We start from the raw sequence: 16,539 nt of genomic DNA, 5'->3' as shown, positions 1-16,539 counted from the left end.
TTATGAAATCTCTCACACAGTTAACTTCAATATAAGTTAAACCTATAGGATAGTGAGAAGAATTTACCATTATTTACATCGATATAGGTGTTACTTGTAAACTACTTACGTAAAGTCATATCTTATTTATATGATAAACTGGTATATTAAAGACTTTGAATATACTTAACAATATTAGTATTATTTTCACTCTTTAGTGAATTATCTTAAAATTAAAAATCTGTATTAAATATGTATTCACTTCAGACAAATTAACCATTGGATCATGCTAGACTATGGTAATTTATGAATATGTCTATGTACTTTTTCTTATAATAAACATTGAATTAATCAAGGAGAAAACAGTTGATATGAAATCGTACGTAAATAAAATCAGGACTACTGTTTTATGATTTTTTTTAAGTTTACAATTCAAAGGTGAAGTTACAGTGGTAAAATTCAAATTCACTTAGTATTGTTTGTTTGAATCTTTCCATTGATGCTTAGAACTGCAACTGCTCAGTCTCTTATTGGCATATGTGCATAATGTGCGATTCGCCTCGATATAGCCTTAATTCACAAGCATTGTAAGCAGGACTCAGTAGCTGAGTGGATAACGCGATAGCGTTTGAAGCGAAAGATACTGGGTTCGAGTCCCAGGGTGAATATCAATTCTGAGATGCAGGTACATGCAGCTGACGAGTCCCAAATAGGACGAAACGCGCATCCTGGATTCCACTGCTTGCCGCTATCCATCTTTGTTTACAATAGTAAGATTCATTTATTTTTTTATCTCGGATAAACGAACATATATGTCATTTCAGTTGAACAGTTTTCTTGTTGTTTCATCAATAATATTGTATATTGAAAACAATAGTAACACTCCATCTTGTTCATCTTCGGTTTTGTTTGATAATCACTTGATTTTGATTGTCCTCGCCCCCCCCCAAAAAAAAAGATACACCAAACTGTATTACATACTTTAAACAGAGTATTTTCATAATTTACTACAGGGAATGTTCTAAATTTGATCATGATAGACTAGAAAATTGTAAAATACATAATCATTATTATTGAATGATAAGCCTCAAATTTCAATAACATCTAACGAATGCTTGCTTGTTTATATTTTCATAACGTTGAATTTCTATTCTTTAACCTTTTTTCGTAATCTCTAATGTCGGTAGTAATCTTTATACGTAATACGTTTGAAGTTTTTATATCCTCACTTGTGTAATAAGGTATAATTACAGGTATAAACCCATTTAAGGGATTTTCAGGAGAAAAGTAAACATCGGTGAAGCAAACAAATGATGGGAGTGATTTTATTTCATGAACTGATTGTGGTAAATAATTCCATTCTCGAAAATTTACTGGTGAAGTATTTCATGTAGAGAGAAAACTTAGATTGAGATTGTTTTACTAATGACAAAGAGTTATGATTGTTATAATAAGGAATTCCGAAAATTGAATTGCTTGATTGGATATAAAAATATAGTTTATTATTGTTTTCGAGAAAAAGATTATATTTAATTTAGGTCTCCTTTTCCATTTAGGGTTAAGCCCAAGTTTATTACAACTGGTTTTTTTATTTAGGATGAAATCAGTTCCGAGAATGTAAAGTATAGATCCTATCTGAACGAATCTCAGCCTTAATTCATCCTTTACGCTAACACTACTAAGAATAAACGTGCAGTATTGTAGGAGTTGTCAAATACATAAGTCTACCGCTGCATGAAAATTGAATAACAGTTTACCATTTATGGTTAGATCTAGGTTAAGTAAACTAGTGTCAAAGCATCCACACTTAGCTCCGAATTCCATTTTGAGCACCATAAGGATACCTTATCAAGCTCTATGCTGATACGGTTTGTATATTATTCAGCTAATGAGAAGAAAGTGAATACACTACTTTCAAAACATTATATATTTATATATTAAAGTATAGAAAATGTTATGTCACTTTTAATAAGTATTGATCGCATTTAAAATTCTTGCCAGGTGATTATTGTTTTTGTTACCCTATATTTTAAATAAAAAGGGTAAATGAAAACGATCTATTATACATTGATTTGTTTAAATGTATATTTTTCAGTTTAGTTAGTTTAATGTATTTTTCCCCCCAGAAATTACATTCCGATGCATGGATTGGTTAAAAAGTTTTATCAGTACTCGAAAATCATGTGATCACTAATCCTTCATTGTGTGAATTTTCATTAACTACTTCAATAGTGCCCTATTATAATTCATCGTTTCAATCTTAATCTTATTGATACACTTCAAGGATGACACTGTTCCATAAAAAATCGTTATTCACATACACCCGACCCACATGTGAATTCAACATATTCAGTTTTCTATAGAGAATCAGCTTTCACCTGAATTGTGTTTACTGAAAAAGAAAATTAATATGACTGGTGTTATGTGTCTTTCAAACTTGTGTTAACTTGTTGAAGTTATTTATTCACTGAAAAAGTGACTTAGACTAAGTGACAAAATGTCAGAAATTCCAGTTTTTTCTTATCCATAAATGTTATTTTTAGTATCCAGTGTTATGTTTAACTAACGACAAAATTTGCATTGATAAAGTTAACTTATTATTTTAAATGTCATTTGTAGAGAAAAAAAACTAAAAACGATTCAAAATAAAGTGATAATTTCATGTTGAATAACTCACTGTAATGCTTTTAGTGTGTTGAAGCAAATCTGTCTGAAAGTAAGAAATTGGACCCTTCCTTCTTCATCTTCATGATTTAAATATGTGCCGAATAATCCCTAACCATTATTATAAAGTATTCACTGGAAAGTTTAGATGAATGAATGTTGAATAGTTAGATCACTGATGTATTGTTCAAAAACATGATGTAGTACTAAGGAATTCGATGAAAATTCTATGAAGTATCATGAAGAAATATTCTAAATAGGTAATGATTTTAATCAAAAGAGTAATCTCATTTAACTGGTAATCACCAACTAATGTTCACTCAAGAGATATGTAACATGAAAAAGATGTAAACAGGGCCATCCAAGTGGTTAATATAATTACATTAAATCTGCCATGTGGTTTACGCATAAGTCTTTTACTTATACCTCCAGTATACCTATTAACTAACCTGACACCTATATTCTTAAGAATTTTTGAAACGATTCTCTCTCACTTGTCCATCAAAATGCCTAACATAAGAGTAGTTTATAAAAGACTCATTACTCTCCCTTTATAACTTAAGTACAAAAATTTGACTGCTTATTAAATTAATATCATCTCTTACATATTTTGTATTTTGTCATTTTTATGACTGTGATGTATGCTACATATGTCGACTGACATAAGTAGTATGTAACACCAATCAGAAGTAGAATGTCTGGCAGCAGAAGGTTGAGAAGACTAAATTGAAGAAAACAGAAAGGGAAAGACAAAGAAATTGAGAATTAGAAGAATTATGAAGGATATAATGAACAATTGATGGAGGACTTCAAAATGAAGTACTTAATATATGGTTTTTACATTTTACCAAAGAACTTTGTAATTTTGCATTAAATAATAATAAATTGGTCAACCCCATCCCCTTGATTTTTATAATTCATATCTTTCCGAACTATAAACTGTCCCATTCAACTTCATCTTAGAAATTTCTTATTAAATAATTTTCATTATTTTTATAAGTCCCTTTGAATTTGCGATAATCTTATATAAACAAACTACTCTATTAGTTGGTATCGATTCTATAAGTTTTGTTAAATAAGTATCATATAAGTGTAGAGTAATCAAGAAAACTGATACAAACAAACTTTTTCTGAGTCTTATTGGTCTATTTTTCTCTTAAATTGTACTTGTTTATTTATCTAAACGCATAAACATTGGTATAAGAAGGATTCAAATATATATACACCACACCGTCATTAGACTTGTATGGGGGTTGGGATACCACCCACGAGTTCAAACCGAAGCAGGTGGTTTTCTTAGGCGGCCACTCCCAGAGCCTTTGACCCAAAGGTCTAGTCCGTGCGGCAGACGAGCAACGTTAGGAAATGCAGTCGAATGGTAGCCGGTGATATGCAATAGGTTCATACAATATTTGTTCCCTTAGAATCCTGAAGCTCATGTTCACATTTGGTTTGGAATCAGAGTTTTATTCAACTCCCCTAGGTGAACTCTCTATGTCCACCAACCCGGTTAAAGTGCCGTACATTCACTTTTCATCCTATCAATTTTGTAAAGAGCACCCCTGGTGCGAGAAGGCAGTGAGTAAGTTGTGTACACGTGGCCATGTGAGAGCATTTTGAGATGGAGAGCTGACTCTCCCTACCCTCGGCCGTACCAGGGTCAACAATAATTCAATAAGATAAAATATTACTTAATATGATAGTCTTATTCATTCATAAATGAAATTTATCATAACTACAAAACTATTTAAAGCTAATGGATATTGAATAGAAGTTTCATTTTAGTTCAAAATCCTTTTTATAAATGTAATTTGTAGATGGCTACACAATGATGCATAACTAGAACATATTGGTCTCATGGTAACTAATTCAATAATCAGTATTTTTTTTAGTCAGTTCATAATTATATATTCAATGAACAATGTTATTTTATAAATATTTGATTTCATTTATCTTTTTTCGAAAAAGAAAAACAAAAATAGGTAAAAAATCAGTTCACATAAATAATGTTTTCATCATTCAAAATTTTGTTGTTTTTTTCTCCCAACTACATATATATATATATATATATGAATAGTATTCAAAAAGACCGCTAAAATGGTTTCCCTTATAAAGTATATATGTGTACTATACTGGGCGCCGAATTTTATTGATGTGGAGAATCCTATTAAGCATTGACTATACAATTGAACTAAACTGTAATGCGTATAGGTATACACTGAAAAAAGAATGCTTATACTAATAATGACTACTTTTCATATACTACTTATTAAAAACTCAATACATTTTATATTCAATATTTTGATTATTGTTTCTTCTTTTTTGTTGTTGTTGTTGTTGTTGTTACTATGATACATCAAGTTACAGTAATCTATGACAATCTTATTTTCATACATTAATAATTAATTAACTAAAGAATCTATTTGATTATTGTCTATCAAAGAGTGTTAATTAATCTTGTCAAATAGTAGCGTAAAATTTTTAATATGCTACAAAATAGCTTCAAAGAGAACAGAAAGTCAATATGGCTTTAAAGTAGAATACTAATAATTCACATAGATGTAATTGGAAACAATATATATATTTTTAAAACATTCATATGTATCAAACTATTGTTACTAGGGATAAAGTTGATTGTAAACTTATCTTAGAGAAGTTACTTGACTTTATAAAACATGATTTCACATATGTATAAATTAATTTTAGGGTAATTACAATAAATTCTGTTTGAGAACAAAATATTTTTTCAATGCATTAAGGTGACTTGGATTTTCTAATTGTTAAGGTGTATTGAACAAGAACACGACTGGGGACAATCAAATGTATTTAGGCACAAATTACAGACTATCTGACTAAAATTTGATAACCATACAGTATACAATTAATATGCGAAATAACAATCAATTGTCCCAATCTTAACTGTTTTTTCTGCAAATATCAGTTCATCTTCTTTGATTTCATTGTTCATGCATTTTCATACCGATTGCTCTTCATTCCTGTTCGTTCCTTATCGATCTTCTGCCAAAATACATTCTATGTCTCATCATCACTATATACTACTTATGTGGATATAAGTAGACCACACCACAAGGGCATTCAAAAATCTAAAATCATTTTCAAGTGGTAGCTATATAAGATCATATGTAATGAGGGTACTTTTCTTCTGAATACTGTAGTAAATAAATTAACACGTTCAATGACTTTAATTTTGTAATTTTAAAAATATCCATTGAATTTTCGTATCATCGGATTTATAATGAAGTGAATAGGAACTTTGAAAACGTTAGTTTTCTTTTGGCTGAGTTAATTTACAACAAACTGATGATTCGATGAAGTTTTTTCAAGAAATGACTTAAACTCGTTCTGCATAACAAATACATAAGACAAATAGTTTAAAGGGGATGATTAAAGAATATAAATAATTAAAAAGTGCATCTATAGTCTTGACTAGAATAACATTTGCTTAAAAAACGTTGTACAACAAAAGAATACATTATCGTTCAGTTTTTAATCGATATCATGAATGGATCAATGTTAGACCACCATTGAAAACCTGGACGTACTGTATGGCCATTTCATCCTAGTATGAGACTTCTCAGCAGTGTGGATCCACGATCCCACACGCGGGATTCTGACTCAGGACCTTTGATCTCGCGCGTGAACGGTTAGCCTCGAGACCAGTGAGCCAACATTCAACGGTGTTATTATCTAACTTCAACCATTGTTCCTACAATAATGGTAATAATAGTATAACCAAAGTAGTCATCAACTATTACTTGTATCCCTTGAAAAAAATATAAATGAATACTTTTTTTGAACTGAATGTACCAATCTTTCTAAACAATAATCTGTAATCATAAATCAAGTAAATCATTTAATTCCAATAAACAATTCAATCCAAAAACAAAAAGAAATGTTACTTGTTTTAATTTTAACAAAACAATTTTCAATATATGTTAAATGTTTGTTTGTTTGTTTGTTTTTTCCTCCATTTCCTATAACGATAAGAATCTAATTCATCCGTTGAAATTAATAAGAATAATATACAAATATGAATTGATTCAATTAACATGAATAGTTTCATAAATGTTACTACGGTAATAAAAATTCAATTCATGAATTATAAACAAAGATTTGTGGTCATTTGAACAAAATGTCATATGGTAACAAAAATAAAATATAAAATGAATTGAGAAATTAAAGTTTGTAAGATGTTTGTTTTTTTCTTTCAATGTTTTGTTTTTGTTTTTTTTTGTTGTAAATTTTAAATCTTTTATAAATGTAGTCGTTAACTTAAAAAGGTTATATCCTATGGAGATTTATGAATGGTAACTTTGAGAACTATTTATAGACGAATATGATATGTATATTTCCTATTGTATTATTGTTAAGTAACTTAACTATTCATATTCGTACCCCTCTTATTATAAGCTTCATTTTGACCTATAGACTATTATTATATGATTTACCATTTCTGAGTTATCCCTAGCCTACTAATTACTATCCACCCTATTCACAGCCACATTTGGACAAATCTTGAACAAATGTTTTTTTCTATTTTATGGTACGATGTGGTCAGTTTGTTTGGTTTATAAACCCAGTATATTTGAGAATAATGATTCATATTGCAGAGGTTGTTATTGGTGTTCTGGAGTTAACTGGCTGGTATAGGCAGAAAGCAGGACTGTTAAATACTCAAGACTGCTCGTACGGTTTTTCATGTATCATTGCTCTGATCGATAATTCACTCCTCTTTGACTGGCGGGGATCATCACGTCATATATTAAACAGGGCACTAAAGCAAACAAAAAAGGACTTTTCATGTGTTATATATGTGAATGTTTCATTCTTAATCGAATTATATTTTATTTGATAAATTTGAAAATCCCATATGGTCCGTAGAAAGCAAATAGATTCTTTGAGAAAAAAAGCAGAGTAAAATAAAATACTTAGTAAAATACCAATAAGTGTATACTAAAAAAAACCGCAATTTACTATATGGAAAATATAGTTTTCTGTGATACCTTCCCATATTACGCATCAAAGTTCATTATCATGAAAAGATCAAGGTTTATGCATCATCGAAATCCTAAAAGACATGAAAACGATTGCATCACATCTTACTGTGTTAGCCAATGTAAATGTGTGGTGGCCACGCATATATAGGGAGGAGTAGAGAATAAACATCCATCATCCTCTATTGCAAAACACATAATTGAAACATGTCATAAGATTAATCTTAACACAGCCTTCGTTGTGTTGTATAAAAGTGTAGAAGGGCGTTTACTATGGTTTATTGAAGCCCCTCTTTGCGTATTCAAAAACAGTTTGTTCTCACCTTTAACCTAACCTGGTAATATAAGCTTATTATCCAAAGTGTTGAGGTCTTAAATTGTTTCCCCATTATTTTCCTTACTATCCTTGTCTCCTCTTACCCTCCATTTCTAGCCTAGTTGACCTTTTATTGTTACGTATAAATCTTCTTAACAAGTATATGTGTGATCAGATCGTTCGAAATGTATTTCGCTAATATATCATCCCATAGTTCTGATAATTTTCGTCTTCTTATTACACTATCGAAATTCAAAATCAGTTCATTTAACTTAAACTGTTGGTAGATAATCTCCAGTAGTTACTTTCAGAGTAAATAGTTTCATAATTATTAGCTGATTTTTTTATTTTGGTATTTCAACTCTGATAGTAATTCATATCAGTTAAATTCATAAAGTACGTAAAAATTGTAAAATTACTATAGTCATATAAATACGATTGTAGATGATTTGTTATTATATTACTTAGTAAATTAAGACTTTTCAGTTTCGCGCGTGAGACTGATAGGTCCTGAGTTCAAATCTCGCGGGGCAGGATCTTGGATGTGCACTGCTGAGGAGTCCCACAATGGGACGAAATGGCCGTCCAGTGCTTCCAGGTTTTCCATAGTGGTCTAGCTTCAATTGACTCATGATTACAACTATATAAAATAAAAAGACACTAAATTACCATGATATCTTTTCATGAACTTCTTCATCAGAAAATGTTGTATAAATTCTATGTTTATAAATGCAAGGATATTTATTATTATTATAAGTAAAAATTCAGCGAAATTTATAAATAAATGTGTAAAGATTTTTGTTATTGAGGTTAGAATGAAATCTTAGTCTCAGGTTTTTTTCGAATTCATGCTAGTTGTCAGCCATGATACTGTTAAGGTAGACTTTTATGAAAGTAACTATGTACAAAAAGGTTTCATTCTTATTTACGATTCCTTGCGTGAAAAAAAAGAAAAAAATCACTGTTTTGAAATAAATAAATTAAATGATCTTTATAAAGGACGATTAATAAGCATATTTGTAAAATATAAGAACTTTCGTCTAAATTAGAGCGAATGGTCTCACTACACTATCACTAGGTGCCCTAGATTTGTTGAATATAATTTATTATAGTCTTGTTATAGTGAACAAGAACACGAGTAGGGACAATCGAATGTATTTAAGCACAAATTAGAAACTATCTTACTAAGATCTGATAACCATACAGTAAACAATTAATTTGCAAAATAACAATCAATTGTCCCAATCTTAACTGTTTCTTTTGCAAATATCAATCCGTCTTCTCTGATTGCATTGTTCATGCATTTTCATACCGATTGCTCTTCATTCCTGTTCGTTCCTTATCGATCTTCTGCCAAAATACATTCTATGTTTGATCATCACTATATACTACTTATATAGATATAAGTAAACCACATCACATTGTTGAATATCATAAAAAACAAAATACTTATGAAATTAGATTTTATTTTAAAAGATTGACATATTTGTTCAGATCAAATGAATTTCTATAATGAAGTAATTAAGCATGAATTAATTGTATATTTTATTCATTGAATAGATTGAATTATATCTACTTTTTAATTTAAATGTTTCTTATTTAATCTGTTATCTCTATTGTATATACTGTATATCATGAATGTAATCTAAAATTTTATATTGTATCAGAAATGATAGATTGTTCACGGTAGTTTCAATTTGGCAGTCACTATTGGAAAATGATTGAATTTTTGTAAAATTTAATGTATTCATATAATAAACATGGTGAATATGATTATTACTACTTATTTACTTACTTACTTACAAATTGCAAACTTTTTATTCACCTGCATGATTCGTAATTTTCAATTCATTTCATGAAACAGAAAAAAAACATATTGAGTATATGTAATATTACCTGTTTATTCATTATTCTTATATCACTGTATTTAATTTGTTAAATAGAGGAAAATAATAATAGGTATTGTACATTGATTAACCTTACAGTTTTGATCAAGGCCATGCTCCTCAGTTGTTTTAGTTCTTATTGAATTCTATGAATAAAGTTTAAATGTAGACACCAATCTGAGTGATTCAACATCTTTTGGATTAAATATGATTATTTGATGATTGAAAATAATTGATAGTAATCCCAGAAAGTAGTCTTTGTGTTTGTTTTTTTAAAAATGACAACTTTGTCGGCATGGAATATCTTTAATCTTGAAGGAACAAATTGGAAGAGAACATATATTACAAAATGCATTCCGTGACTCAATGAAGTTAGATCATAATATTTAAACAGTTTTCTCTATTAATAGTGCGATAAACTTTCGTTATTCTCCACTTCCTATAAACATGAATAATGAAACAGTTTTTTTCAATTATTTGTATATTGTTTTTTGCAATTGTTGGGTCATATAATTTTGAGAGGTTTCTAATCAACCTTCACAAATATAATTATAACATTTGAATCACTAAGGTTATACAAATTGAAGTCTAGAATTCTGAATGCTTATCCGGTTGATGTTATTCTGTGAAGTTAATTATCAAGAAATTAAACTAATCATCACAAAACCTCGTGATCAATTAATTAAATGTTCTACTGAAGCTGTAAATGATTATAATAGCAGTACTGGTTCATATGAAAGTAATATTTTCGCTTAATACTTTAATGTAAAATGAACAGGAAAATACTGGATTGAGGATCACAGTGACAATAAGAAACTTTGTGTACATTCTTGATTGCTAAGTATTAACAATTTTTCTTTGTGAACTCTTCAAACGGGACACTTATATTCTACTCACCAATATGGTTATTCGATTATCTAGTTATACTAAATCTTTAATAACTATAAAGTTAGTCAACTAGATCGTTTTAATTATGCATCTACTTCACATGATTAGTTAACTCTACTCATATGCATGAAAGTGATTGGAATAAGAAGTCTACACTGATTATTTTAATCAGCATAGGGTAAACATAATTTTGCAAAGAATTGTTGTTTTCGAAGGGGGTTTTGTGGAGATTTTAGTAATTTTATGTATTTGAAATCATGAGTCAATTGAAGCTAGACCACCATGGAAAACCTGGAAGCACTGGACGGCCATTTCGTCCTATTGTGGGACTCCTCATCAGTGCGCATCCATGATCCCGCCTCGCGAGATTCGAACCCATGTGTTCGAACATGTGTTCAATTCAAACTAATCATTGGAAATTATCCTAGAAAGCCTTTAAATATATGTTAGCGAATTAAAATTTGATTTGATATAGGTGTTAAATAAATAATTTGGATTCAATGGACTTGGTGCTTTAAATGTATTTTGATACACATTTAAATAAACATTTTTATCTTAACAAATCTTGATCGTGGTTACTAAAAGCTACTTAAATACGTTTGTGTATTATCAGTTAATTTTTGTGCTCATTTAGATGGTAACAGGTTGTACATTTACTTGTACTTGGTGGAGTACCATACTTAAATAAAATTCATTTACTTCTCTGAGTCGAAAAGTGATCAATTGTGCAGCTCTCAATCAGTCATAAATATCTAACACTCACGTATGCAAGATATTGTACAAACATTTAGTGACAAACTTGTTTAATGTTGGCCCGATACATCTAGCACCATAGGAATGGTGAAATCAACAATTCCATACTTATGAGAGTACTTTAGATGGTCTATCTTTATTTTTAACTGTATTGGTAGAATATCTCCAGAATAGGTTGTATAACCTAGCTTTAGTATGTGCAGAGCACATCTAACTTGTTTTTTACTATTTTACCGAGTTTTTAGACGTAAGTCTGCAAAGTTAAGGACATGACAAATAAGGGTTAACCACATTTAAATCTATCTATACTGCCTAATACATACCCAAATAGTATGGTTTATTGTGTAAGTTGCATAGCAAGGAGGAACATAGTTTAATAATTAATAAGTCTTTTAAACTCCTAAGAAGTGAAATAAACAAATTATTAGTATGTAGGATTATGTGAAAGTTGTGGAATTCTCTTGGTTCAAGTCACGAACTGATCTAAGCTGAACCATTGTTGAAATTGACGAAACACTCGACGGCCTTTTCATTCTATTATGGGACTTCTCAATGGTGCATATTCATCATATAGTATATTGGGGTCGAACCCAAGATTGTAGGTCTCGCTAAGGTAAGTTTGTGATTAAAACTATGAAAATTCTACATTCTCTACAAATTCTCCTATACTAGTCATAATCACGTGTTCACTAATGATTAACTTCAAGATGCAACTCATGGAGTTCTAACAAAAGCCATACCCAGTGGAGCTCGACTACGCTATGTCTGAATCAACCACCCACCTCAGGCGATAGAAGATAGTTTAGACATAAATCTGACTGATTAAAGCTAGAATTCTGCACCATTGGATGACGGCTAAGTGTTCGAGAGGCCAAAACTTGCTCGCGTAACCAAAGGTCCTGGATTCGATTTCCGGAATCAGTGTAATGCATGCACACTGCTGAAGATTCACATACTGGAATGAAATGGCCATCCTTACTTACTTACTTACTTGCGTCTGTTGCCCCTCGTCGAGGAGCATAGGCCGCTCACCAGTATCCTCCATCAAACTTTGTCCTGGGCCTTCCTTTCCAGTTCTTTCCAGTTAACATTCATCCTTTCCATATCTGCTTCTATTTCCCGGCGTAATTTGTTCTTTGGCCTTCCTCTTTTCCTCTTCCCTTCCGGATTCCAAGTTAGGGATTGCCTTGTAATGCACATTGGTGATTTCCTTGATGTATGTCCTATCGACTTCCAACGTCTTTTCCTAATTTCCTCTTCAGCTGAAAGTTGGTTTGTCTTCTCCAGCGCCTCCAAATTTTTATCAGGAGTTCAGCTAAGACACGTTTGTGCTTTGAACTGTAAAACTGATTACTTCACCACGTTCTACAGTTAAGAAAGTCGAATGGTTTTTATGGATTGATTATATGATACTAGTTGTTAGATAAACTTTCAAGATCCTTACTCAAAATAAATATAAATTACATATTATATGAGCAGTAATTATCTCATCTATAACCATATGAATTGATATGTAACATAGTACACAATGTATAAAATTATACAAATTAGTTAAGCAATAATCAAAATGGACTACTTGCTAAGTTAATCAGTCCTATATACGATAAATAAAAAAAAATTAAATTCAGGTAAAGTTTACAGAAGCATGTTTATCCGTTAAGCACGTTGTTTCATCTGATTAACGGGATGATTACTAACATCTTGAAGGTGAAACCCGACCAGTAGGTTAAATGATTCTGAATTTAATTCTGTTGGATATACAACTCAGGTCGTTTCATTCAATCTACTGTTGTTTCAATAATTTAGAAGATCGCAGTCTTACTGCTTTTGCAAGATAAATTACTTAGTATTGGTAATTTTTACTTACCTTATAATTCGTTTGAACTGGACTGAATAAGATTAAACTGTTTATAATCTTATCTTTACCTTCACCTAAACATGTAAGAAACGTTTCATGAAGACAGAAAACAAAAGTTAATAAGGTATTGACTAATAAAACTTGAAGATTTAAACAGAAAAAAAAACAAGGGAATCAGTTAAAATTCATTCAGTATTGTTTGTTTGAATCTTCCCATCAATGTGTTAGGACTGCAACTGGTCAGTCTCTAATTGGCATATATGCATACTGTGCGTATTGCCTCAGATATAGCCTTAATTCACAAGCATGGTAAGCAGAGATGGATAGTGGCTCAGTATGCACAGTATGCACATATACCAATTAGAGACTGACCAGTTGCAGTCCTAACACATTGATGGGAGGATTCAAACAAACAATACCATGTGAATTCACTCTTCACCCCATTGCACAAGCAAGTGGCTATCAACACTCAGTAGCTGAGTGGATAACGCGATGGCGTTTGAAGCGAACGGTATTGGGTTTGAGTCCTAGAGTGAACATGAACTCTGAGATGCAAGTACATGCATCTGACGAGTCCCAAATAGGACGAAACGCACATCCTGGATTCCACCGCTAGCCACTATCCATCTCTGCTTACCATAAGGGAATCAGTTATTTGAAATTTTTCATTTTCACTGTTTTGTATTACATTAATCGTGTTATGGTCTATTTTACAATGTAAGATACTTTGGAAACTTTTATTTTCATTTATCCTATTAATAGATTTACTGAACATATTGTTTAGACTGAAACTAGGGTTTGACAATCAATAAAATGAATAGGAAATAAATCAAATCTGAATTAAAAAGTCATTACTATCAGCGTAGATATGTCTCTTTGTCTACTTTCGGTCAAGGTTTCTCGAAAAATATCACAAGTTCTTTCGCACCTTAAGAACATATTTCCGAAACAACCAAAAATGACTGTCCGCTTATCGAGCGTCAATTATTCGTTGTGTGGAAATTTTATGAAGACTTTCCAGTTTAAGGATAGCTCACATCACCTTTTTTCCGTTAGCCTGCTAATCTTTGAAAATAAGAAAGCATTAAACAGTGGTTTTATTTTGAAGATGCCGACACTGTAGCAAATAAGCTATCTAGAGCTCCTGTGTTTTTGGTTTGTTACTTAGTCAAAATAAATCTGCGACATGAACTACCTTTATTATATAAAGTTTTTGAAACCTTTCATTTTCATTTTACAAGTATACTGACATCAGATTCAACAATCAGTTCAAAAACAAGAAATTGTGTAAATCATTTACTATTAAGTGACTAAAATCTCGTTATGATCTTTGTACTATTTCCCAATGCTTTACAGTAGATTCTCATAGTTCCAAACCAGTATATTTATACTCTGTTGGGATATAAAAATTAATACGTTAAAAAACAATCACTATAAAGCAGGCATTTTAACCTGAAAACCATTTAATGGCCATAAAAACTTGTAGATGAAGTAATAAATCATACAAGGGAGCAAATGTGCAACGTAAAACCTAAGGAATAAGTGCTTTGTATATGTGGAATACTTGTCTAGTAAACTATTAAGAATAATGAAGCTATTTCTTCATAATTTGAAACTTTATACAGAATCGAAGAAGCTCTTTGCTAAAAATTTAGTAATATACTTCCATGACTTCAATCTCATACTCATACTATTTTACGGGTGAGTCACTGTCCCACACTCATTGAAGATTCTCGCTAGAGCTTGAAGAAATTTATTTATCTAGTCACTAACAAATATGAGTTTATGATCCATTCAAGTGATTTCATGACTATTTTGTATACTTTTTATCAAAAACTGGTGTTAGATAGAGAACCAATGAAAAATAAGAATGAATGAAAAAATGTTTTTAGTTTAGCCTGTAATACGTTCAACGTAATAAACAATTAATCTAATCAATAAGAAAATTTAATTATGAGCTTCATCCTTGTTGATAGTCATGAATAAATCAGATACATCAAGATTTATAGGGAATGAGCTCTTCTTCAGAAACTTGAATCAGTATTACTTAACTGGGTTGTAAGAATTGGAATTATTGTGCTAATTTCAGTGTTTGGATTAATTACATGTCTGAAAAAATCGTTTACATATTTTTCCTTTAAAAAAAAGAAAACTCACTTTTTTTCCGCTGTTAAAAAAAAGGTTGAATGAATTAAATTTCAACAATTTAAAGTGAAACAAAATACAAACCGATTTTCTTTGATCTCGAACAGTGACCACTTTGGTTTTATGTAAGAATTTATTAATTATGTAATAACCTTAATAGTTTTATTATTGTTTTGTACTTTTTAAAAAGATTTCACATAATTTATATAACTATTAATGTTAGAAAGGGCTTCAATGGACTCATCATTTCAATTATAAAACAAATAATGTATTTGAATTGATTATATTATGATTTACCAAAGGTTATTATTAGTGAAAAAAAATATTTTGTATTTAGTAAGTTCATATTTATTAGTTTAGTTGTGAAGAGTAGTATGAATAGAAAAATAAAAAAGAGAAAGAAGGGAATTTAACATTATCCCCCCCCCAGAAACAGTCAAAAAAAGTTTAAAAAATCGACCTACTATATAATCAAACAAGTTTATTAATAAATGGTTGCTCGATCTCGTGGAGTGGTTGAAGTTGGAAATTAACACCGTTGAATGCCGGCTGACTCAGTGGTCTAGTGGTTAATTGCTCGCTCGCGAGACTGATAGATCCTGGGTTCGAATCTAGCGAGGTGGAATCGTGGATGCGCACTGCAGAGGATTTCCACGGTAGGACGAAACGGCCGTCCAATGCTTCCAGGTTTCCTATAGTGGTCTAGCTTCAATTGACTCATTATTTCAACTATATATAATAAATAATAATCATTAACATGTATTAGTAAACATAGTAAGAATAATATCAGTGATGTTAATAATAAAACTAACTAAAGCAATTAGTCCCTTTGATAAATTTTGATAATGTAATAAGAAGACAAAGGTTATCGGAACTATGTGATATATTAGCGCAATACATTTCGAACAATCTGATCACACATGTACTTGTTATTAACAATTATAAATAAAAATAAAAATTCAACTAGACTGGAAATGGGGGCGGAGTAAGTGGAGACAAGGATAATAATAATAATAAAAATAATGTGAAAACAAC

The 16,539-nt window shown here is 30.6% G+C and overlaps 1 protein-coding gene and 1 non-coding gene across 2 annotated transcripts in view; both read left to right on the top strand.

Annotated features, from left to right (window-relative positions):
• The first annotated feature begins 576 nt into the window (after positions 1-576).
• Positions 577-647, top strand: Smp_tRNA_00954_Pseudo_TTG.1.1. Its single transcript has one exon. It is a non-coding gene (tRNA).
• Positions 648-10,475: 9,828 nt separating this feature from the next.
• Smp_026670 (hypothetical protein) overlaps positions 10,476-16,539 on the top strand; it is a gene marked incomplete at both ends in the record, with an annotated part of 47,519 nt that continues 41,455 nt past the window's right edge. Inside the window, one exon of the mRNA XM_018790816.1 lies at positions 10,476-10,599. Within this exon, the coding sequence (XP_018645838.1) occupies positions 10,476-10,599 (124 nt within the window). The remainder of the gene's footprint in view (positions 10,600-16,539) is intronic.

Source organism: Schistosoma mansoni (genome assembly GCF_000237925.1).
Source record: "Schistosoma mansoni, WGS project CABG00000000 data, supercontig 0013, strain Puerto Rico, whole genome shotgun sequence".
Classification (NCBI taxonomy): domain Eukaryota; kingdom Metazoa; phylum Platyhelminthes; class Trematoda; order Strigeidida; family Schistosomatidae; genus Schistosoma; species Schistosoma mansoni.
This window is presented reverse-complemented; position numbering and strand designations above follow the sequence as displayed.